General features: G+C 39.8%; 1 protein-coding gene across 6 annotated transcripts in view; it reads right to left on the minus strand.

The window, feature by feature from the left end:
• The window catches only part of LOC134531609 (sodium-dependent nutrient amino acid transporter 1-like), a 357,424-nt gene that overhangs the window by 147,363 nt on the left and 183,699 nt on the right, over positions 1-26,362 (minus strand). For all 6 annotated transcript variants that reach the window (XM_063367357.1, XM_063367354.1, XM_063367356.1 and 3 more), the window contains 2 exons: positions 23,802-24,024; positions 6,532-6,802 (listed from right to left, as the gene is read on the minus strand). In XM_063367357.1, the coding sequence (XP_063223427.1) occupies positions 6,532-6,802; positions 23,802-24,024 (494 nt within the window). The remainder of the gene's footprint in view (positions 1-6,531; positions 6,803-23,801; positions 24,025-26,362) is intronic.

A 26,362-nucleotide genomic window follows, 5' to 3' on the forward strand; every position in this document is an offset into this window, starting at 1 on the left:
CTGACATGCGCGCTCGGCTCGTTCAATTTATACGCGAGGTCAGTGACGTCTCGTCTGGTGTTCCGACGGCGCAGCCCACACTGGAAGTAAGTCCGGTTCCCGATAATTCCGTTTCTCAAAAATAGTTTTTCTCTGTTCTCAAATCCCTTCCTGTGTCGAGTGGTAGTGAGCCTAGGCCTATTCTAGATTTTTTTCTACAGGCTGAGCGCCTCGCTAAATTGAATTTGGTGTCAGCTGGCGCCTTTATGAAAGCTCTGCTTAGTAAGTGTATTGGCGTGTATGTGTCTAGACTAACAGATGCTATCGTACAGAAGGCAGATTTTCATACTTTTAAGATGTTGGTACTTCGTGCTGTGTACCCGCCGCGCGTCATGGACGCATGTAAGCGCGATTTGATTTTCAGGTTTCAGCATCCTAATCAGTCAGTCACTCATTACATTGATGAGGTTGTTTCCTATGCCGATGTTTTGGAAATTAACATCGCTGAGCCCGAGTTAGTACAGCTTATTTTAGGCAACTTTGCGCCCCATGTGCTCAGCCACTGTGGTATGTTAGCTCCACCTACCACCTTTGATTCTTTGCAAGCTTGGGGTAGTGAGGCAGAGGCGCGGTTATTAGCGGTGTCTAAATACGAGGCTGAGTTCTCGCCTCTCCCCAGGTCTACATCCGCCTCACGTGTTCGTGACAGGATTTCACAGCTTACATACAGGTTACCTCAAATTTTCGTGGAAGTGATGCACACGATGCTGACTCTAGTGTTTTACGCACTTATGAAGATAATAGTCATCAGCATTCTTCTTTTTCGCCTCGCTTTCATGACAGCTCACGTGCGCGGCATTCGCCAACACGTAGGGTTGACAGCGGATGGCGTCCGCGCTTCCCTGCGGGCGGCGCGGCTAGTGTAATTCCTTCCGGTGGCCGCCCGTCTGCCCCGCCTCTTGACACTACCCAGCCGCGTCGGCGTTTGACTGGCGGCGCTGTTGCCACTTCTGCGCAGCAAGTACGGAGTGCTCCAACATTCACTCGCGCTCGCTGCGCAAACTGTTGCGTGTTTGGACATGTGACTGAGGACTGTGATCAGGCACGCGTTGATGTTAACGCACGTAGATGTTTTTCGTGTAGAGGATTGGGTCATTACCGGAGTAATTGTCCGGGAAACGGCCATTGACAGGACGGAAAAGAGGTCGTTTCTGTCGCTTCTATAGGAAAGCCTCTAACTCTGTTTTTCTGAATTTCTTGCCCGTGTGTATTCACGATCGTTTCTTTTCGGCTCTTGTTGATACCGGTGCTACATGCTCGGCTATTAGTGAGATATTTCTCCAGACCTTAATTGAAACATTTCCTAAATTTTCTTTTCGTGTATTTTCTGAAAACCAGATTAATATTTGTGTGGCGAACGGCGAGTGCCTTCGCGCAAATACATTCGTGGTTATTCACTTTATGACTAAACATTTTTCCTGGAATTGGAAGTTTCTTGTTGTTCCTGGTATTTCAACTAATTTTATTTTGGGTTTAGATTTTTTGAGCGAGACTCGCTGTGTCCTGGATGTGGGCCAGCGTGAGCTCTGGTTTGACTTTGCTCCTTCTATGAAATTTCCCTTACGATCGCAGCCTAGTAATTCTGTTATTTTTGATTGCCGCGATGCTGATAGCATTGCGCAACAGCAGGCTATTGCCGACCTAGTTCACGCCTTTTCCGAAGAATCACCTCTATATTAGGACGTTGTGACATTTTGCCCTATAAATTATATTTAAAGGATGAAGTTCCTGTTCGCGCTAAATATCTCAAGGTTTCTCCCCCTTAACTTCAGGCCATGCGCGACATCGTGGATTATCTTAGCTGCTGGTGTAATTTCTCCTTCTACATCTGATTTTTTCACTCCTACTTTTTTAGTGCGTAAAAAAGATGGTGCGAGCTGGCGTATGGTGAATAATTACATTCCTTTGAACCATAAAATTGCTAAAGACTATGTTTATCCGCTCCCTACTGTCGAATCTTCCCTTCAGCATCTAGGTAAGGCTAGATATTTTTCGGTTATTTACATGAATCAAAGTTTTCACCAGTGCCTGCTAGATCGTAGTTGCCGCAAGTATACTGCATTTTCAACTCCTTTTGGCCATTTTTGAATTTAATCGTGTGCCTATGGGTGTTAGTTTTGGCAGTCAGGCTATGAGCCGGATCCTCGATCTTGTTCTATCTGATCTTAAGTATGATTTTGTGTTTAATTCTGTCGATGACATCATTGTTTATAGTAACACCTTTGAGAATCACATTACTCACCTAACTGAATTTCTTTCTCGTTTACGAGGGGCCAATCTCGCTGTTAACCCGAATAAGGTTACATTAGGAAAAACATCTGTTAAATTTTTAGGTTATGTTATTTCACAAGGTACCCTCCTTATGGATCCTGACAAGATCGCCCCTATCATCCAGTTTCCTAGACCTGTAAATGTAAAGGGAGTTCAGTGATTCTTGGGTATGTTATGTTATTTTTCCAGATTCATCAATAATTTTACTTCCTTATCTGCTCCCTTAAATATTTTGCATAAGAAGGATTCAGTTTTTGAGTGGGGCCCCGAACAAGAGAAATCTTTTCAGGCTCTGAAGTCTTGTATGGGTTCACCCCCCGTGCTCATTCTATCCGATTTTAGTAAACGGTTTGCCCTTCAGGTTGACCCTCGCACAATGCGCTTGGAGCCATCATGGGACACCTTGAGGAAGGCCAGATTAGGCCCATTGCCTATGCTAGTCGCTCGCTATTGGAGTCTAAGCAGCGATTAGGTGTCTATGAGAAGGAGACCTTGGCTTGCCTGTTCGGCCTAGAAAAATTCGAAAGTTATCTTGATGCTCGGGAGTTTGATTTATTTACTGACAACCGAGCCCTTAGTTGGCTGTTTAATCATCCTCATCAGCTGGGTAAGCTGGGTCGCTGGATTTTGAGGTTATCACGATTTCAGTTTGTCATCCATCATATTCCAGGTAAAGATAATGTTATAGCTGACTCTCTCTCGCATGTTTTGCACCGATGAATTCTAGCCTTTGGAACCCCGCTCTTCTGACGCTACTAAATTTATCACTGCTTTTAAATTTTTTTCTGAATCCTATTTTAATATCAAGGAATGTCAGAATCAGGACCCCCTCTGCCAGCAGGTACTTAGAGATCTTCATGATAAGAAGGTTGTTCCCTATGTTGAGGAGAGTGGCATATTGTATTTTACAGGAACTTCTGGCAGAGTACGAAAGGCTGTTGTTCCAGCTGTCTTGAGGCCTATGGTGTTAACCTATTTTCATGCATCTCTTCTAGGTGGTCATCTAGGAATAGATAAAACTTTTCGCAGAATTTCAGCGCACCTGTTTTGGCCCGAGCTTCATGCTGATGTTCAGAGCTTTGTTCGATCTTGTCTCGACTGCCAGATTTCTAAGCCACCGCATAATTCTAAGGTGGGTTTGTATGCCGCTGTTCCTCCTGTTGCGCCCTGGCATGTCTTACATATAGATATTTTTGGTCCTCTGACCCGTTCTAAGAAGGGTAATGTATGTTTGCTTGTTGTTTTGGATACTTTTACAAAATTTGTTATTTTATTACCTCTTAGAAACATGAAAGCCTCTACTATCGTTAAGGCACTTAAGGAACAGGTTTTCAAGTTGTTTGGTCCTCTATGTATGATTGTTTCTGACAATGCCCTGTATTTTCAGTCTATTATCTATAAGAATTTTCTTTTTGAATGGGCTGTTAAACCTATTTATAGTTCAGCTTATTTTCCTCAGGGCAACATGGTAGAGCGGCAAAATAAGGTTCTCAAAGGCATCCTGATTTCCTTCTACTGGTCTGATCAGACTCTTTGGGATTCAGATATGGAGTACATTAATGTCGGACTTAATTCGGCTCTTCATTCAGCTACTGGTTTTCCACCCTCGATCCCGTTCCTAGGCCGTTAGCTTACTATTCCTTTACTGAACCAGTGGGGCTTGCCGTCCCTCGACACCAGCCTGGACGCCCAGGCATTGGAACGTGTACTCGACACCGTTTCCTGTAACATTCACAAGGCCCGTAAGGCAGTTTATGACAATTATAATAAGGCTAGAGCACCTCATGGTTATAAGATTGGGGATTTAGTCCTTTGCAGAGCGTTTAAATTGCCTAAGTTGGCTGATCAATCGAATGTGAAGTTACTTCCTCCTTATGAGGGACCTTATTGTGTCGACAAGTTTTTGTTAAGGTGCTGTAGGCGCAAATTTAAATTTCGAAAGTATCACGTAACCCAGGTGAAACCTTTTCGTTTAATAGTTTTTTGGGTTTTTTGTAAGTCCTTTTGCAATATTGTATTATTATGAGATTAGCCTTTTGGCCTGTTGTTAAGTGTTTGTGTTCCTAGGAACTTGTGTTTGAAATTTGTATTTTCAGTTTGTATTTGTTGGATTTGTGCGTGGTGTTGCGGCTCCTTTTCTTTTTGTTTAGTTTGGCGCACCATCCTTTTTCACTGCTACCCTTGCTTGCTGTCCCCGACTTCTGCCAGCGATCTTCAGCTTCACCTCACCGAGAGACGTCTCCGTGGGACCTTCCGTTCGTCGCCTCCTCCCTACTGGTGGTACCTGCCTATGAGAGCCCATCGTGCTACTGCCCATCGTGCTACCATGAGCTTGTCTGGCGGCTTCCTCATCGTTTGGAGGCTCGATGCTGTCTCGCCGCTTCTGGGTCTTGGAGAGCGACCGTGTTGATTCTGGCTGAGTGTTTCCTGCACCGCCGTGAGTACATGGCTGCCCCTAGCCCTTGCTTTATGGGCCCTGGACATCATATATCACCCCATTGTCAGCCTGCTAAGGCACTGCGACTTGGTGCTCCCTGCTGGAGTCCCCCCCCATGCCTGGGTGGTTGCGACTCGTGGGACCGCCCTGCTTGAGCCCTTGTTCTGGGCTGAACACCAACTTCATATCTGGACTTTTTACTCCGTACTCCGTATCAGCCTGCTGGCTGTCGTCTACCGCTGTTCCAAAGACCTGCGTAGCGTGTGACTACGTCCGAAGCCATCTCGTTGATCGCCGCGGCGATCCTGAAGCTTGCTGTTTAATGCTGTCACCAGTCTCCAATTTCAACGACATGAACTTTCTTCATTGTGTGCATCTTCTGGCTCTCCGGGCAGGGACACTTTAGGGAGGAGGGTTGAAGCAGTGCGGGCACTGTACAGCATTCCTTCCCCTCCTTTCCCCTCCCCACTCTTCCTTTCCCCTTCCTCTCCAACCTCCCCTTCCTACCCCCCTCTTCCTCCCATCACCGCTGCGCCACCAGCACGCTCTGATGTGTGTTGTTCCTGGCCTATATAAACCCGGCACCCAAGCTTATTTGCCGCAGTCTCTCGGTCATCTGACTCGAAGGCTGTCGCTGTGGGCAGGCGTCGCGTTGTGGTTTGTACTCGGCTGTGAAACTTAGCTTCTGTAATTAGTATGTTCTCTTATTCTTGCCTGCACATTGTGGCCGTGCTTTCACCCTTGAATTTATGCCATGATTTGTAATGTTTGTAAGCTATCTTCGACCCTTCAGGTCATTGCTTGATTTAGTTCTTTGCTTTAGTTTCTTTTGCCCATGCCGAGTACTACCTGTAACTTGTGTACTATTTTTCTGCGGTTGTATATGGGCATGCCACGATGGCTTTGGACACCTCTTGTCAAGCCATGTCGTAATGGTAATTTCTTTCCTACTGTTGCTTTCAGCCTAGCGGCCCATATTATTTGCGCTACTTCAAACGCGTCGCCAGTTGGCCCACTTTATCTCAACATTGTTTTAACTAGTATGAATGATTCCCGTGGGAATGCACGAGGAATGCATAGTTATTGCTTGTAAACGATTTATATATATCCTTGTTATATGTTTTGCCTCTATATTTTTATAAATAAAGTGTTATTTTGCATACGATTTACATTATTTCTTACAGCACCAGCTCTCCATTGCCGTGGGTTTTACTGTAAAGACCCCTTGCTGTTTTTCTCTGTTTTCAGTTGTGACCCCCGCCCGCGGCTATAGAGTATTTATATCATGTTTACACTTAGCAATAAATGCACATTTAAAGGAATTTTATTTGTTACTGTGGCTTAGTTTTCAAATAAATCACCACATTTAGATAGCCTATGAAATGTTTCTGAGTAGACGAGATCTCATTGCGGATGTAAAGTTGTTTTCGAAAGAAGTATAGTTTTAAATGGTGAAGATAACCAGTTGGGAGTTAGTTATTTGTTACAAATTCTAGGGTGTTAGGTTTATAAAGGCGAATTTAAGTTGGCTAAGCACAACTAGATTCGATACATGAGTAAATGATTGTTAAACTTTCTAAAGGACATTTGTTTTGGGTTACAGGTCAGTTACCTACGACAGCTTTTAGAGTTATTGTAAATGGAATAACTGATTGCAAAGTTTACTATAATTGGGGCAATTTTTGGGCCAGGTAACAGATCAACATAGTAAGATATAGAATAGCAAACTTGACTATTGCAACTAGTGGTTGCGTGTACGGTTATTGCACCTAATGCGCGCTCACCCTGGGGTTGAGCAGCTGCTCCCACTGAGGCGTGATGAAGAAGAGCACGCCCCTGCCGGCGCCCTCCAGCGTGCAGCCCTTGATGAGCAGCGCGGTCATGATGACGTAGGGGAAGAGCGCCAGGAAGTAGGCGGCCTTGCCCGAGCTCTTCACGCCGCGGATGACCACGCCAAACACGCACAGCCACGAGAAGAGCAGGCAGAGGGCGAGGCGCCAGTCGGGCGCGCCCAGGCCGTCCCGGATGGAGTCCACCTCCCGCAGCACGTGCCGTCTGCAGCAGTCCGGCCTCCATGGCAACACTTCCCACCACCAGCCACTTCATTGTTACAGGTCGACGTCACAGTTTCACCAGGAAAACAAGGATGATAAAGATTATCTTTTTTTATGACGACCATAACATTCGTAAACAAATAAATAAGGTAAAGACTATGCAAGATGATACCCATAAACAATTAATTATAGCAATTGAAATATATATAAATGGATGATGGTATATATGACATTAGTAAACTCCAACACCGTTGGACCGATCATGGAGAAGGTTTTTAAGCTATCCATTTTGCTATAACTCGCCATTAGATGACGCCGCTGCGCATCAACATCTATACCATCCAACCGATCGCAATGACAATTATTGGTATACATATATATTTATGAATACTGAGAATATTTTCGCGATATCCATTTTTAATAACTCGCCACTAAATGGAGCCAAAGCTCATCAAACTCTACACTGATCAACCAATCCTCATGAAAATTGGTATATTGTATTTTTACAGTCCTTAATCCTTAATAATAAGAAATAGTGATAGTGACTTTGAAAAGTATTAAGAGAGTGAGTTGAAAATGGAATACCGTTGCAGTAGTGAGAGGATAGGAGTCCTAGATAATTTTCAAGGCCACTGCAAGTTAATCCCTGCTCCCTGGTCACTACACCCCAAACAACCACCTCGTGGGTTTGTTGGGACGCTGTAATAAGTCGACACAAGTCTTATATGCAGTATGTGTGAAATGAAGGTACGCCATTTTGTCCCCCCTCAATACCCCCGTAGCTAATTCGCCCGTCACCAGAGGTTACCGCTCTCGCTGAAAGGAGTCTGCGTGACAAGATCACCAGCCACCGGCAGTGGTCCAGCCCAAACCTCCAGTCGACTGAATAATTTATTTTTAGCTTCTACGCGTATGGTCCCCTCACCCTCCCCCTCACCTACCACTAAGTGCAGCTCCAAGGATAACTTAATTAGCTGTGTGATAAATATTTTGTACACACAACAGGAAATATGTATGCTAACTTATGTTTTTTCTCTTTTACCTTATTGGTTATGAACTATGTATTCTTTTTACTCAGAATATTTAATATACATTTTTTTAAGTTGGCACTGGCGCCGGCCAGTATAGGTAATCCGTCGCACACAACTGTATTGCGTAATAATTTGGGAAATGGAAAAAAAGCATGCCAGGGGTTTTGTAAATAAGAACACATTTGTTGGTTTTTAAAAATTTATAAAAATCATAGAGCCCAAAGTAAAACATTACGTAGTAATAAAATTTTCACTGGGAATCCATGTCCGATGGTTACAAGGGTAGCTGAAACACAAAACGCATAAATGCTAACGAGAAAAACTTTGGGATTGGTCACTGTTCAAGTCATTAAGGTAGAAAACGCACGGAAATTCGTTATGCATACACACCACATTTAAAAGCTCACAGCTCCAGTTACCAGTGCAGTTCTTGTCACAAACACCTTTTCATCTTAAAATCCGCACAATGTCACCCATGCGAGCTTTGGGCCACATCGTGTCAATCTTCTTAACATGTCTGTACACATTATGAAGCAAAGAGTTGTTCTTAATGTGGTTCGGGTCATACCTATAGTGTGATGTACCCAAGCGTTGTACACACTCAGCACCTTAGGTTCAATGTCGAACCATTTTTGGGAGCCACATGAGGTCATTTCTTTGAATAAACATTCCTGTTTGCGATCTGTTAAACCACTCGTCGACGTTGGCTTTGAGCTCGCTGTCAGTCGAACAGTGATTGATGCAAAGCTTTTTCATCAGAGACCGGAAAGACATTTTATAGTTCTCTATGCCCATGTCCGTGCACAGATGCCTGGGAGCACCGGTAGCCCGCAGCACATGCTCCATAGCCAGGGTAACACATCCCACAGTTGTGCATTTAATCGGCACTGCATAAGCTTTCTTGCTATAGACATCTATGCCAGTCAGAATGTACCTGTAACCTCATTTCACGTGGGAATACAGCTGTAGATCGAACAAGTCACACTGCATCAAGTCGCCTAGTCCGTGTGTAATCACTGTGCTGGGGAAATGTTCACCGCGCACCCTTGTGATTTCCGAAGCTTTTTCACGGCGGACGGCCATCCTGTATTACGACAGGCTGTAGAATAACCTCGATATTACTGACCATCTAATGTATAAAATGGAAATACTTATATGATGCCATTGTGGTGTAATTCATTGTGCAAACAAGAAAGCGGTTACTTGTGGAGGTCTGCTTGAAACTGTTATAAACAAATTGAAAATGTGCTCCTGATTATTCCTGTCAATATTTTTATGTTATTCTGCGAGTGATTCTGCTTGTTCCTGTCGAGACTACTGCTGATGTTCTCCGAATGATTCTGGTTGTTCCTATCGAGACTTCTGCTGATGTTCTCCGAGTGCTTCTGGTTATTTCTGAGAAATCTATCTCTGTATGAAAAATATTTAACTTAATAGTCACATAATTTTATTTTGAGTTACATTTAAAATGTGAATTTCTGCTACTAAATTAAAATTAAAAATATTTTTATCAGGTGGAATTCAAACAAAAAAAAAAATCATTTATCGTTCAAATAATATGCTTTGAGACAGCTGAGAAGCACCATCATGAAGGACGAACTTCCTTCTCTTTGGTGTCTAGTGAAGCCATCCTTCTCTTGCGATAGTAAGTGAGATACATAAAAGAAATAAATACTTTTACCTCAACACAAAGAGACGACATCTGTTGGCAAAAATCGATACTACTTACATCAAGATGCATGACATAAATTAACTCTCGCCGCTGAATGGAGACAAAGACAGTTTAGAGCCATGCAGTCTCGTAGACTTGTAGCTATATAGTCTCATAGTCTCGTAGACTTGAAACCTCGTAGCCAGTTTAAGTCATAAGGTCTTGTAGTCCTGTAGTCTCGTAGCTTCTTAGCCTCTTAGTCTAGTAGCTAAATAGCAGCTAGGCCTAAGACTTTTTGGAGCAAAATACTTTTGGTGCCATTGACTGTTGGAGCAAAAGACAACTGGAGCCAATTGGAGTCAACGCCTGTTGGAGCCAATGACCGTTGTAGTCAATGACTGTTGGAGATAATGAATTTTGGAGGCGTTATATCCTAACGTAAAATTGGCGATCGCATCCTAAGTCGAATGTTTGTAAAAATGTACATCTTTTTCGTTAAATGTGCTTCCTTTTTTTGTTGAATTTACATTTAAAAATTTGTGCGTCCTTTTTGTCGAATGTGCTTCCCGATGTGCTTCCTTTACATGTATGTGCTTCCTTTTTTCGAATATACTTTTGACCAAGTTCGACCAAAAAATGCAAATGAAATTAGTTGGAGCTGAATGTAGGTGGAGTAGTTATAGCACTTAGAGCAATTGAAGCACTTGAACCAATTGGAGAAGTTGGAGCAATTGGAACAAATGGTGCTGTAGCTTTGGAGCTTTGAAGCAATTGGAGCTGTTGGCCTATAGAAAAGAAATGTCGCATTGGAGCTCTTGGAGCAAATTGAGCTTTGGAGCACTTGGAGCACTTGGAGCTGACGAGGATCACTGCTGCTGCCGCTAGACATCGAACAAACGGCCTGATGTCCTTGGAGCTGCACTGCGGTGTGGTGATAGGAGGTGGGGAGAGGGGGACCACACATGTCGAAGCTGAATGTAAATTATTCAGTCGACTGAAGGTTTGGGCTTAACCACTGCCGGTGGCTGGTGATCTTGTCACGCAGACTCCTTTCGGCGAGAGCGGTAACCTCTGGTGGTGGGCGAATAAGTTACAGGGGTATTTAGGGGGGACAAAATGGCATACCTTCATTTAACACATACTGAAGATAAGACTAGTCTCGACCAATCACAATGTCCCAACAAACTCACGATAGGGGCTGATTTTGGGGAGGGGGGAGGAGTCATTGACCAGGGAGCAGGGATTAACTTGCTGTGGGCTTGAAAATTATCTAGTACTCCTATCCTCTCACAACTCATTTCATACACTTTATAGATTCTAGACTACCTACAAACCATCAATTTTAGATATACAGAGGTAAATTAATCTACACTGGTAGGAAAAAGTCTGCCTGGTTTTGCTAGTACAGCAAAATTTAAAAAAAAATGCTATTTAAGAATTCGATAGCTATAGTATGATCGATGATCGAAACAACAGTGACAGTCATAAAAATATTAATGGGTATTATGGTATAGAAGATAAAAATTAATATTTTTTTGAATATTTTAAAATCTAAAAGAAAATAATGAAAATAATGGTTACGAACACGAATTCAATCAATGAAAAGTGATTAAAGTTATTACATATTTAAATAATAATTACTTAATATATGAACAATATATTCCATTTTAATTTTTATATCGACATAGTTATTTTTAGGGCCTGGAAAAATTACTATCTATTTATTACAAAATTAGCATTTATGATGTTGAAAATTAGCATCTATTTTCCAGAAATTCGCATCTATTTTTGAGAAATTTGCTTAATATATTAAAGTTACATAACAATACAAGAAGTTGTAATAGTGGTTCTACCCATTATGACGAATTTTAACACAAACCAAAATCATTAAACGGTATTTGTAAACAAACATTTGAGCACTACTAATTTCAGATGAAAACAAAAGGACGATTCAAGTTGGCCAACTTCAGTACGCTAAAAGGCTAAACGTGTACCACAAAATGTATGATTGTCTCTATGTAAAATATTGATCAGAAAAAAAATTTGAAGACTAAAGTGATTATCAACAAATATAAAAAACCTCGTACTAAAATATGTGTAGTAGTTTTCAGCATTAAAAATATTTTCATTTTTATCTTTGCAAGTTCACTACAATCCCGTCAAAGACCTAGATATTTTCTAGGTTATAGGTTGTTGATTTCCGTGATGCGCTTCCCGGGAAATTTTGTTTTGTTAGGTTGGATACTCTTCATGAACAGGCAACACACGATGCAATGGCGAACGTAGGCGAACGTGACGTGATCTAACAAAACAAAATAACTGCGTCGATAAGTAGTGAGAACATTCTTTTCTAAACATTCAATGGTAACTTGAGTAAATTGTAAACACAAAATTTACAAAATTACTTATTCTATACTATCATGCATGATATTTGGTTAAGGAATGTTTTATAAATTAAGGTTAGGATTCGGATTTTATACCTTCAACAAGCCTTGTCAGAAGCTATTGTTTACGGTAATTGTGTTATGGTGGTTATTTTCTGTTGTGTGGGTTCGTCTAAACTAATTGCTATTTAATACACCCGTACATTCTTCTGTATAATCTTGTATTTCAACTTGTTTACATTCAGTACAAGACAATCTCCTCTATTACACACTCGCCATAGACTAACTGATACAACATCTTTCCCTGTTTCTTAAGTTTCACAGCTGACCAATATACTCTTGACTAGGTAACCCTTATACAGAAACACCAGTTACCTTTCACCTACTTCTATACACTCCTATCACTGCTACATGCTGACGTACTAGTCAAGTTCACACACTACTACGTACACCCCACAGCTAATAGTCCCCAGTCCTTCCTTTCACAAAATAACCCATGTTCTTCTAAAACCTGCTACATTATTGCATTCACCATTGTACTGTTCTGGTTTCCCCCCAGTTTAGTAATAGTCTTTCATTCACCCGGGAGTGGTTTTTACTCTAATAGATTTTCTCGAATTCGGTACATTTACCTCGACATTCTGCTGGGATCGATTGTCCCAGCCCAATCATTCCGGTTCATCGTCAGACTCCAGTCCCCCCGATTCCTGGCTCATGGCTGGCTCTCCTGCCTGAACACTGTCTGTTGCCACTTCTTTTTCCATTTGCCCTCGCCTACTATTAGGTCCACTGATAACTTCACTGGTTCCTAGAATATCTCCTCCTGATACAGTTTCTTCGTAGTCGTTACTTTGGCACCCTGGTCTGTCTCGTGGCCACTTCAGAGGGGCGGGAACCAGATGACATCTGTTACGTCTGTACCTGCCTCCTTCTGCTTCCACGACGTATGCTCTGGGAACTCGTAGCTCTGCGGGTGTGCTCACCACCACTCCATATTTTTGTTTGTCTATTACCCATACCCTGTCCTTATTTTGTAATGGGGCCAGGTCCCGTGCTCTGTGACATTGGTTGTACCACTGCCATTGGTATTCCTTTTCTTTTTGTAAGTGGTTCTTCACTCCCTTGAAGCCTGTATCATTGTGTAAGTTCAACGACGGTACTGATGTTCGGACCTTTCGCCCTAGCATAATTTCCAGGGGCGATATGCCCCCAGCCAAAGGTGTGCTGCGATGAGCTAGTAAGGCCTCGTAAATGTCCCCTCCTTTCGTCATAAAACTTTTTGCAGTCTTTACTGCTGCCTCCACACACCCATTAGATTGGCTGTACAGGGGACTACTGGTGACGTGCTGAAAACCATAAGACTGACCAAACTGCAAAAATGTGTTTTTGAATTGAGGACCATTGTCAGTCCTCACTATCTCTGGGATGCCGAATCGAGAAAAGATGCTTTTGCACTCCTGCACAACTGCTTCAGTAAACTTGTTCAACTCGGTTAACTCAAAGTACTTTGAATAATAGTCCGCAACCATCAGGTACCACTTCCCTTGACATTTCAGCAAATCGACCCCCACTTTTTGCCACGGGTAGTCAGGAACCTTTTCTGCCACAAAATGCTCTACTCCATTAGCCCGGTTTTCCACACAAATTGGGCATGTCTGGACGAGATTTTGTAGCTGTGTCCTTAGCCTCAACCACCAGACAGATTCCTGAGCTCGGGCCCTACATCGTGTTACACCTAGATGACCTTTGTGTAGTTGCTGTAAAACATAAGTTTGCAGTTTCTCTGGAATAATTAATCTACTACCCTTCAACAGAAATCATTTACCCACTGATATATCCCATCGATACTGATAGTATGGTTGGAGCTCAACCGGAACTTGATTTTTCTTTGGCCATTGGCCTTTTGTATACTGTCTTAACTTGATGCACACTGAGTCCTGTCGTTGATTTTGTTTGATCTGGTCCATTATAGTCTGAGCCACTGACAGGTGATTAATAATCATATTGATCTGTGCCTGCATGTCTGTCAACAACTCGTCCTCAACGTTCACTTCCTGCCACGGACTTCTGGACAGGCAGTCCGCTACTACTAACTGCTTCCCTGATGTATACACAACCACATAGTTTTATTACATGAGTCTTATTCTAAACCGTTGAAGTCGTGGAGAAAGCTCATCAATACTTTTGGACATCAAAATCTGTATGAGTGGTTTATGATCTGTCTCTAGGGTAATGTTTTGCTGGCCTAGTATGTATTCATGTAGTTTTTCACATGCCCACATCACCGCTAGTGCCTCTTTCTCAATTTGAGCATAATGACATTCAACTTTAGATAAAACTCTCGAGCCATAACAGATAGTATCTCGTGTTCCGTCTGTGTTAGGCTGGAACAGTGCAAATCCTAGCCCAAATGTTGAGCTGTCAGCACTCACAATAAGCTCCTTCTCTGTGTCAAAGTGTGATAAGCAAGGTGATTGAGTAATAAGGTCTTTTGCTTTCATGAACTCTGCCTGTTGATCCCTACCCCAAACAAATGGCTGACCCTCCTTCAGTAGATCGGTCAGTGGTTGCAATACTTCGGAACGATTTGGGATGAACCTACCCACAAAGTTGACCATTCCCAAAAACCGCAACAGTGCTTGCTTACCCTGAGGTGCTGCAAATTTTTCAATGGCTTGTATTCTACTGGGCTCCACCCTAATACCTTCAACTGATATTTCATGACCTAAACAAGTAACTTTACTCACTCCAAACACACTTTTTTCTGTGTTTATAGTAATGCCCATTGCACTGTACTTTTCCAATACCTGGCGCAACGTTCTGTCATGGTCTTCAACCGTGTCCCCGAACACCAGTACATCATCAACATGATAGACCACATTAGGGATACCTTCAAGTACTTGTGCTATTTTTGAACTGAAATACTCAGGTGCACAGTTCAACCCAAATTGGAGCCTTTTATACATAAACCGCCCAAATGGTGTGATGAATGTTGTTTAGTGTTGACTTTCCTTACTCAGGGGCACCTGATAAAATCCAGAGTTAGCATCCAATTTGCTGAAGATCTTAGCCCCTTTCAGTTGTGCCAAGGTATAGTGGATCTTTGGAATAGGGAACACTGGTTGGTGGCCGTACCTGTTTAGTTTAGTGAAGTCACCACAAATCCTTACCCCATCACCTTTGGCGGTTACCACCATAGGGGCGCAGTACTCGGTCGGAACCTCCACTGGTGTGATAACGTCCAGTCGGACCATCCTCTCTAGTTCCTGTTTCACTTTCTTTAACAACGGCAGGGGCACCATTCTTGAACTTGTCAATGCGTACGGTTTAGCTTCTGGTTGAAGGTGAATTTTCATGTCACTTTCCCATTTACCTAGACCAGAGAATAGATTTGGAAACTCTGCTTCTACATTCACTCGGTGAACCACTTGAACCACGTCTAATGCTTGAATGGCATGTTTACCCAATAATGGATGGAGCAATTTGCCAATGAAATACACTTTAACTAATTGCCTACGCCCTCGATACTGCAATGTGAGATTCCTGTAACCGACTTCTTCCAGACTATGCCCATCTGGCCCGCATACATTACTAACGTTGGTTCCTTGTTGTAAGTCTTTTGGGTCCATCATCTAGCTTGGCATGCAGGTGACATCGGCTCTCGTATCAATCAAAAATTACACCGATCTTTCCAGCTCCACCACTTGTAGGTGTACTTTAAATGGGTTAGATTGTTGAATGTCCCTTATAACTCCTATCACATAGTTTGGTTCTCCATCTGGATCCGAGAGTTCACAGATGTGATGAAGATTTTTCTTGGTCCTGCACATCCTAGAAAAATGCCCTTGGCGTTCACACGTGTAGCATGTAACGTTCTGGGCAGGGCAGTTATTTCTGCTGTGCGTCCGTCCACACTTCCCACAACTTCCAGCCTGCTGCATAGATGATTGACCACTTCCCTGATGTTACCCGGAATCGAAGCTTCGACGTGGGTTTTTTGACTCAAAACGGGCACTGAATCTACGATTCTGACTTGCGTCTGATTTACTGAAAGGTCCCTTCTTCTGTATGGCATTTATCTGCTCCTGATTTCCACGCAACTGCTGTGACTGTGATGTTTGCAACTCTCCCTGGCGGCACATATTAATGGCATATTTCACGGTCAGGGTACACTGGAGCTGCATTTTTTAACTTAGCGAGACGTCTTGCATCCCGACCACTATTCTGTCGCGAATAAGCTCGTCTTTCAAGGGCCCGTAATCACAGGGATCGGCGAGGTTATGCAGGGCCGTAATGAACTGTTCCGCAGTTTCTCCTTTTTGTTGAATTCGCGAGTTAAACTTGAATCTTTCAAAAATTATATTTACCCGAGGCTTGAAGTGTCTATCGAAGGCCTGCACTAATTCTTTGTAAGTCCACCCACTCGTTGGTTTCTCGAACATGACTATCACTTCATCCACTTTCTCCCCTAACACATACATTAATAAGTCGATCTTCTCTTCATTCTTGCATTTGTTCTGACCTGAGATTTAGATAACGATCGAATCGGACTTTCCACTTGAACAAGGCGTTAGGGTCAGTAAAATCCAGAGGCCCCGGTGGTTTAAGCTGTTTACCAATTACTAGTGATGATTCGCAACTTTTTTTTTCCTCGCCGCCGTCTGCCATGTTGACGTTTATCATCTCGGGTGCAAGTTCCACTTCAGGTTTTTTTTCCATCACAATCTTCTACCAGCGAACACACGAGACCCCACATCTGACACCATTTTGTGTGGGTTCGTCTAAACTAAATTCTATTTAATACACCCGTACATTCTTCTGTATAATCTTGTATTTCAACTTGTTTACATTCAGTGCAAGACAACCTCCTCTCTTACATACTCGCCATACACTAACTGATAAAACATTTTCAAAAACAATACCTACTTTGAGGAATGTGTGTTCAAGCCGTTTTGTTGCATTCTATAGTGGTTTTTCGCCCGATAATGGCAATTTTACCGCTATTTCGCAAATATAGCTTTTATAACAACAATTAGTAAAAAAAATCGCATCCATCGCAAATTGTGAATCTTTCCGGCCCCTAGTTATTTTGTATATGATGCAGATAAAATATTTATGAATACTAAAAAAACTTCAATATTAAATTATTTTTAACTTTGTTCTATTACGTGAATGATTTTTGTTTTTTCATATAAACATGCATTTCCATGGTTTTTTGTGTAACTTCGACTTAAAAAATTTCTAGATTGTATCTTGAAGTCTTTAAAAATGAAATTGAACCATAAAGGACAAATTTCAAATCGTCAACACACATTTAGCTAAAACGAGGTGCTTATAGTGGAAAATTTTAATAGTCTAAACATAATTTCCATGCGTATGTGGAATTTTATATGAAACTGTTTTTTTACTACCACCAAAATTGCCGATATATACATACACTAGCTGTGCCCGCGACTTCGTCCGCGTGGAATAGTGTCTTTGGGTAGCATTTTAAATTATTTAGGCTAATTATTTTACAAATAAGACACATATGTATAAATAATTTAATGAGCTATTTGCAGTTTCAATGCAAAGATCTTATTAAATTATTTATGTATATAAGTACATAAAGTATAAAGTATTAATATGAGTTTATTTAAGTACATTTTTATAAAGTAAGTTTTTTTTTGTTTTCCCAACTTTTGCCAAATCATAAAGATTTTGCGGATTTGATACACGTGAGCATGCCACATAGAGTTGCCCATGGGAAAAACAATTTTTTTTTTCTAAATGAACTCTTGCAACTTTAAGCGTCTGTCCTTGAGCTTTATTAATTGTTATTGCAAATGCTGCTTTATTATTTAATTTTTATTTATTTATTTATTTATTATTTACTGGTATTTATTATTATCGCATGCGTGTGGCACAGTCGTCTGCCCTCACGTGTCTGCCCGGTCGGGTAAGCACACTTAGGCATATTTCCCCACCTACACCGCGCCGTACCACGCCGCACTACCCCCCTCCCCCCTCATCGAGTGGTTTTACAGCGCTTATTGTTTACGGCGCGGTGCTTGGCAAGTTTCTTACTCACGTTAACTTCACTTACACATTTTGTAATGACTCCGTAGATGTTACATCAGAATAGCTCTAATATTTTGTCTCTTGTCGCAAACTTATAAAACACTAGCTGCAGTACCCGGCGTTGCCCGGTCTGAACACATGGTGAGGGGGACCTTTTTTCGAAATCAGATGTAGTTAGTAATTGTCTTCTTAATTTGAATGTCAAGTGTGCAAAATAATTTATTTCACTTTCAGATCCCGACAGACGTTGTTCTGCCAATGTATAATTATTTACCTGCATATATATAAATTGGTGGTCTGTATGTAATCTAGACTCTATAAAGCACTATAGAAAAAAGCTGAAAAATAAAAGATTACTAATATTGCAAACATTCCATTATCTAGCTAATGCTCGGCATGCATTTCAATGCCTCAGTCAGTTTTGTTTAGTAATATATTTGAAGTAGTTACACATATACAAATCATCTATCCATCTCTCTAAATATATTTATCTCTATCTACATCTTTATACATCTATGTATCTCTCTATCGCTATTTATCTCTTTATATCTACATATATGCATATAAACCTCACACTATCTCTATCTCTTCTATGTATAAATCTCTATATAGCTCTATACATCTATATATCTCTTTATCTAACCCATTTCATTATATATACCTCGCTATATCTCAACTTATCTCTGTCTCTCTCTATTTCACTCTCTATCTTTATATATATATACATATATGTATATATATGTATATATGTTTATATATGTATCTCCCTATCTCTATTTATCTCTCGAAAGAAAACAGACATTCGAAATTTCCGAATTTTTGAAATTTTGGGGCTTTGACCCCTGAGGGGGAAAGGTGATGTTGAGGACCCCGAATGGCTCGTAAACACTCCAAATCGAAAGAGAATAGATTTTCAAATTATTGGAAATTTTTGAATTATTGGTTCTTTGACCCCTTGTGGGGGGAGGGTAGTTTGAGGACCCCGAATGGCTCGGAAACACTCCAAATAGTAAAAAAAGTATTCTTAAATCGAAGAAATGTTTCGAAATGTTGAGGTTTTGCATTTCCACCCCCCTTCCCAATATTTAATGTGGAAGTCGACTTTGGGTAAAAGTTCCACAATGCCCCGGACACTTTAGTTCGTAATGACTAAATTATAATACAATTTCCTCTAATTTTTCGAAATTTTGGGGCTTTCACTTTTAAGGAAGGGTGGGGGGGGGGGGGGGGGGGGTTTGAAGGTTCAGGACCTCGAATGGTTCGGAACACTCTATCTCGAAAGAATATTTGAAATTCCTGAAATTTTCGAAATTTTGGGGGTTTGTCCCCAGAGGGGGAGGGGTGATTTTGAGGACCCTGAATGGCTGGGAAACACTAAAAATCGAAAGAGAATTATTTTTGATTTTTTCTAAATTTTGGGGCTTTGACCCCTGAGGGGGGGGGGGGGTTGATGTTGAGGACCCCGAATGGCTCGTAAACACTCCAAATCGAAAGAGATATAAAGGAATATAAGAATGTAGGCATTTACTGTACTCCTATCTACCATAACAACAATATTGACAAAAATAGAAAAACTTATTACCTACCTATGAATAATTTTCGAAATAAATTAATATTTAACTCTTTTTTTTAGTTTATGTACATACATAATACTAAACTTCAAACTATACACACCCAGAAAAAACTAAGAATGTTTGTGAAACTATTTTTTTATTTAAGTCATAATGTTAAAAACATTTGTAGGATTTGTTTATATGTAAAAAAACTGTGGTTGCCATATTCCGCTTATCCAAAGGAGTATAGAAATTAATAGAGATTTCACTCCCTGTACACACCACAAATCTTTGAATTAAGTAAAAAAAAAAAAAAAAAACATAGTCAAAATGAAACAAAAAGTATAAATAACGACCGATTTGACCAAAAAATTAGTACTACTCTAATGACAATGTTAACATCCATCTGAAATTTAATAGAAGTAGGTAGGTAAGAATATATATATATATATATATATATAAGAAATTAAATGAAATTAAAACATACATAAATAAAATTATCTCACACTCAACCAAACGTAATGTTTATTATGAAATAAAGTAAGAAGACAATTACACGTAACTACTCTATAAATAAAAAAATCAACCTACCTGAAATAGTAAAATTAAATTTTTCAAAAATATATTACATAATTGAAAAATATTTCTGGTCTTCGGTCTCGGCAGCCCTAAGATACGCTTGACGCTCAGCAGATAAATTATAAACACTAAACCAAACTCCTTGCAAATAAGTAGGTACTATAAAAAATAACAATATTGACAAATAGAAAAAAATAGTAGGCCCTACCAAACTATGAATAAATTTCGAAGAAATTTATAAGTTTAAGAATTTATGTACCTACATAATATTAAACTTGAAACTATCCACACAATAAAAACCTAAGAATGTTAGTGAAACTAATTTTTTTATTGGTCATAATTCTTAAAAAAAAGTATGTTTCCAAAATGAAACAGAAAGTATAAATAATGACCAATTTGACAAAAAAAAAATTGTACTACTCGAATGACATTGAAAACATACACGTGAAATTTAAAAGAATTATGGGTGCCCTAGATAAGAGAAAATATAAACAGAAGAAATCAAATAAAAAAACATATATAAATAAATTAACCTTGCGATCAACCAAACAAAATGTAACAATAGAAAATTACGTAATTTTAGAGGTATTTACAAAATTCCACTGGTACCGTACATAAAAAAGAGCCTATGTCACTCTCCAGCCCATAAATTATCTCTATGCAAAATTTCATGGCATAGCAAACAAATACTCGCTTTTATAATATTAGTTAGGATGTGCAAACTATAAAACGATTAATAAAAAAACTAACAGTGACATCTACTTATGTATTGAGGTACTACGATGCAGAGCTTTAATTTTTCTTACTCTCTACTCAATTCCTTACAATAGCAAAACGTAACGTAATGGCTTGAAAGCTATTGCTCGGCAGACATAGAGGAATGACACTAACAGTTTGTATATCTATGACACACATTACATAAAATTAAGATATATTTTTTAACCCGTTTAAAGATTTTTTTTTAGACAAAAGATAGCCTATGTCCATCCCCAGGATATAATATATCTCCTTGCCAAATTTCATTACGATCCGTTCAGCCATTCAGCCGGGAAAAGGTAACAAACAAACAAACATACATACATACATACATACATACAGACAGACAGAGTTACTTTCGCATTTATAATATTAGTATTGATTCACACAAACCTTACATATTTCCATACAAATTTTCATCCCCTATTCCCTATTGTTATTTTACACCCTTGATGGTAAAACATTTACAAACTTTGAATGTCATATTTATTTATATCGAATCAACAGCCTAAAAAATAAGTTTCAAGCTTCTAGCTCTAAAAATGACGATACTTCCAAACAACTTTTCATCCCCCCCTTTCAACTCCTTACAAACATTTTTTCGCATTAAAAAGTAGCCTATGTCCTTTCTAAGGCTCTAGACTATCTGTGTACCAAATTTCATTTAAATCGGTTCAGTAGTTTTGGCGTGAAAGTGCGACAGACAGACAGAGTTACTTTCGCATTTATAATATTAGTAAAAATATATACATATATTACATAAGTGTTGGGAAATCGCTTTACAAAAATTTAATGGGTGAAAGGGAATGTTTAAACTAACTACTTTTTTTTAGAAACTTATGTCCGGAAATGCAGTCCTGAAAGGTGCGAACAGTATCACCATTTGTTTTACATGCTTCAGGGTGCGACTCTATTGGCTGAAAAATGCGCGATTGCAGTGCACGCAAGCAGCTGACTAGAAGGGCGCAGACGTTTCGAAATAGTCAAAAGCAATAAGTTGTTGAATTACACCCGAGATCACAAGTTCCACCTGAAGCATTAAATTTGTGGTTCAAAGTCCAATTCACGATAGGGTCGCTGGAATCCGATTTGAGTCTCCAAGCTCTGGTCATTGACCAGAAGTCTGCGCCTAAGCATGAAGCCTGTCCCAAATTCTCAATTTTACACGACTGCTTTTATTGTTTTACAAAATACATTTCATGGCATTCTTCGCCAAGAGTTGCAATGCTATAACGCAGCCAAGTATTCAGGGATGTCACCTTTTCCATGATCCAGAACAATTACTGTGATTAGTTATCGAATCCAGCTGATCACTACAGCAATACCGTATTAATAAAACATGTATTTAGGCTAGCGTTAAGGTCGCCATGAATTAGCTTTTAATACGACGATCTCAGTTTCAGGGGTGCGCGGCTAGACCCAGAAGGGGGGAGTCAAATGCTATAGACACTCACTTGACAGAACGGTAATAGTACACTACTCATTAAAGCAATCTTTAAGCAGATTAATCCTTGCAAGACCATTCGACATCACAAATGTATCTCTCGGTGTATGAAAAGGATGGCACGCGTTAATGGTGCCATCTGGAAGCATAGGATGAGGCAGTAACATCCAATGGCTGTACCATTCCCTCGATCAGGACATATCGCTGCAACGGTCGTTGTTAATTGAACAGACCACTTGTTTCAAAGGCTCGTGGCTAACTCTCTGTTCCCCTGCCATTTCGACCACTCACTCCATGATGTAAACACTTATCTTTGTCTGTGGACACTACTTTTATTAGCGTGGTGTCTTGGCGGACTAATTTTTTGTAACTACGATTTCACGATTTCATAGGGCGCGGTTACACGGGACCCCTGAACTACTTCAGGTGAACATGTTAAAGTAAACACGTTTACAAACGCGAAAGTGTACGGTTACACGGTAGTTACTGAAAAGTGTGTTCAGCTCTAAAACCGATTGTCTACTGTCAACGAATGACTGTGTTGTTAATCTTCTCTATTTTGTATCCAGAAAACGCTGGATTTTCTCACTTGTTTATACAGTATTATCAACAGAAATGGAATGTGTTTTCATATTGCTCAATATTTTTTTTTACAAATCGGGAATTCAAACAACACGCACTGAAATTTTTTTAAACTTATTTTTTATTATTTTTTGAGCGAGAGTACCTATCTCAGTTTTAAGAAAATTAAGGTCAGGATCAATTAAAATATATACATATATATATAATTCCATGCTGTTTTTTTATTGCAATCGGTAAAATATTACTCGAACTTGTGCCAGGAACACTTTCCATTTTGAATTTCTGCAAAGGACTGTTTATATTCTAAACAGCCAATCAGAGGCTATTGTAGAAGATACTATGTCGATCTGAACTACTTTGCCAACCTGTTTAAGTTAGATGGGAAATGGCCTCGAACGAAACATGTTCAGACTGTGTGTAACCGCACTCAACAGCTGAACATGTTCACCTAAAGTAGTTCAGACTCCCGTGTAACCGCGCCTCTAGATGCTAATTTGCATAAGCAAAGTAGAGGGACGCAATGAGTCAACAGATGCGATGAAGATGAAAACAGGAGAATAAATGGATTTAAAAAAACATATAATTTGTTTTACCCTAAAATAACATATATATAAATAAACACAGACACTAGAAGCCTCGAAGAATTAAATATAATTTTAAGTTTTAGTAAGAAAAAAACATTGATAGATAAGGTATAATAATTATTTTCCAATTCCATTTAATATATCATTTAAATTCAATGATAAACCAAATTCAATCATTATTTCATATAAAAGAACAATAGTTAAGCTATGCGCAAGTGGAAAATGATACGTAGGTAATTAAGAATCAGTTACTATAAAATGTGGAAATAATTAAATAAAACAAGTAGAAAGACTCCTTTCTTTATTTAAGAGACAATATAGAAAATAAAAGGTATGCCTGGGCATGATGAATTTTTTGTCTAGTGCAGACACTCACACGAAGTAGAGCTCCGATGAACTCTGTAGAGAAGCTGAGAAGTTGAAGGTAGAGTTCTCAGTTTTGACAGAGTCGAAGCAGTTGGGTTGCCACTCCGGCTTGCAGCGAGCCCAGGGCAGCTCTGCGCTGAACGACATCACGAAGTAGAAGCTAGTAAGAGCCATGAGACTGCAATAGTACGTCAGTGTGCAGGCTGTAGCGAACATCTGTCCGTAGCCGATACCTGCCCAAGGAACAAGCACGAAACACAGGCTTCATAAGCAACTTGCACTTCAATCAAATAAAATTTATAGAAATACAGATATAATTACTCTTATAAGAAAGCTATTTATTTTAAATTACTATCTATATTTATTACCTACACTTTTCCAGCATAAATAATCCAAATATTAAAAAACATTACAACTCTTGGCCCTATTTAAAGCAAGGGGTCGAAAATTACATTAAAAATGATGTTTTATTAATCTGTAAAATAAAATAAATCATAGCAAATTAAGGATTTACACATTCATCATATTTGCATCAGCCATCACAACAAATACGAAGCCATGTTGCAAAAGGCACCAAAGTAGCACACACTATATAACAGTATCTAGGTATACGATAAGGTTACAACCATGCCTATAGATCGTACTTAATATTAAGTAAGGTTCCAATGTTTAACCCACTTTAGTAGTATAGTTTGGCCAGTCCGGAAACAGGCCTCAGGCGGTGGAGCCGAGAGCCGGCTCCGCCATCTTGGATTCTGACGTCACGGCGGCCATCTTGGATGGTTGTGACCTTGACCTTTGACCTTGACCTTGAATTTGATCCTCAAAAATCGCCAAAATCCGCCAAAATTGGGCAAAATTTGCCCAAAATTCCTCAAAAATCGCTAAAATTTCCATTTCTGTGGAAAAAAGTTCCGCCAAAAAATCTCAAAAAATTCCACAAATTAAAAATTTCTCATTTCGAGGGAAAAATTTCCCGTTTCGAGGGAAAAATTCCCGTTTTTAGTCCTTAAAAATCCCAGCGGCTGAAAATTCCTAAAACTGGCTTAAGCATCCTTAACTCAAGCCTCAGTTAAGCCATTTCTAGGAATAAGGATACCATGACCGCCATCTTGAATTATGACGTCATCGTTGCAATTTCCGTTACGGCCGCCATCTTTAAATTTATTATCCGATTTTAATGAAAAAAAATTTAAAATTCATAAAACAAATTAAATAATAAAATTTTTAATAAAATATTTAAAAAACATTTACGACACGGAGCTCGGAGTCCTCGGTTCGAACCCGACGAGTGCAAAAAAAATAAAAATGGCGACCGATCCTTCCCCCGAGGTGGCTGCAGGCATACTGACTCCCACCACTTTTTATCATCATCTAGTATGACGTCATGGCCGCCATCTTGTCTTCGATGCTGGAAGCCATCATCATTGTATCGTCGGCTAGAGTGCGCCGATGACATGTTAGTTTAATTCGTATCCGCAAGAGTGCAGTAATCATTTATTACTGTGACATCCGCCATCTTGTCATTTGGCCGCCATCTTGAAAATCCGTAATTATTTAGCTAGAAATTCGGGAAAAGTTCCAAAATTCATTAAATAAATCACTCATTAATTTACATATTGATTCGATCGATTCCCGTCCTCGGTTCGATACCCGATCGTTGCAATAATGTTTAATCTTATGTAAAAAAAATAATTTAAATAAACCATGTTCAACATTCTTAAAGAGACTTTAAATCCTCTACTACCACCATCCTATCAGACATCAAGACCACCATATTGGAAATGTGTAATTTTAATGCTAGAGATCCGGGAAAAAGTTCAGAAATCATTAAATAAATTTCCGATCAATATACTGATTAATTAGATCGACTAAGATCCTTGGTACGATCTAGGATGATGCAAAAAAATTAAATATATCATCAATTTAACATAATAGTAACAGGTTCGAGGAATTAAACACCGCAAGTTCTTTTACAAACATAATATTTATTACATAATTTCTATTCTACTACAGGATCACTTACGAAAGCCAACAATCTTATAATCATTTAGTTCCGCAGCGGTGTGAAATGACTAATTCTTAGCTCCAATCGGTTTATACTAGACAGAGTCCAGCCAGAACCTTTACAGACATAGTCCACCTCTTCTTGACAGAGTTTCTGGATACCGTTTTTAACAGTTTGCTTCACATCGTTAGAACTGTAAATTACTGCAGCAGATGTCTTGAATGCACACTTCTTCACTTCGTCATCGAACGGATATGGCTTTCCATATATACAGTCCAACCACAAGTTATATTTCAAAGGTCCGTTTGTTGCTACATCATCAGTAAGCTGATTGATTATCTTCTGTCTGATATCGTCAAGAAAATTACAAATGTCCTTCGACTCACCGAACGTATTTAGATAATAGTAGTCTTTCAACGTTCCACGAAATGCAGACTGCGCCAAGTAGAAGCCATTATCGTTCACTTGTAATGCTACGAACACAGTCTTAGGTTTAGTTCCATGTTCAGACGTCATAACAATCGGTTGCTGGGCATCTGTTTTTTTGGTTGTACGCTTTCGTG

Source organism: Bacillus rossius, chromosome 5 (genome assembly GCF_032445375.1).
Source record: "Bacillus rossius redtenbacheri isolate Brsri chromosome 5, Brsri_v3, whole genome shotgun sequence".
Classification (NCBI taxonomy): domain Eukaryota; kingdom Metazoa; phylum Arthropoda; class Insecta; order Phasmatodea; family Bacillidae; genus Bacillus; species Bacillus rossius.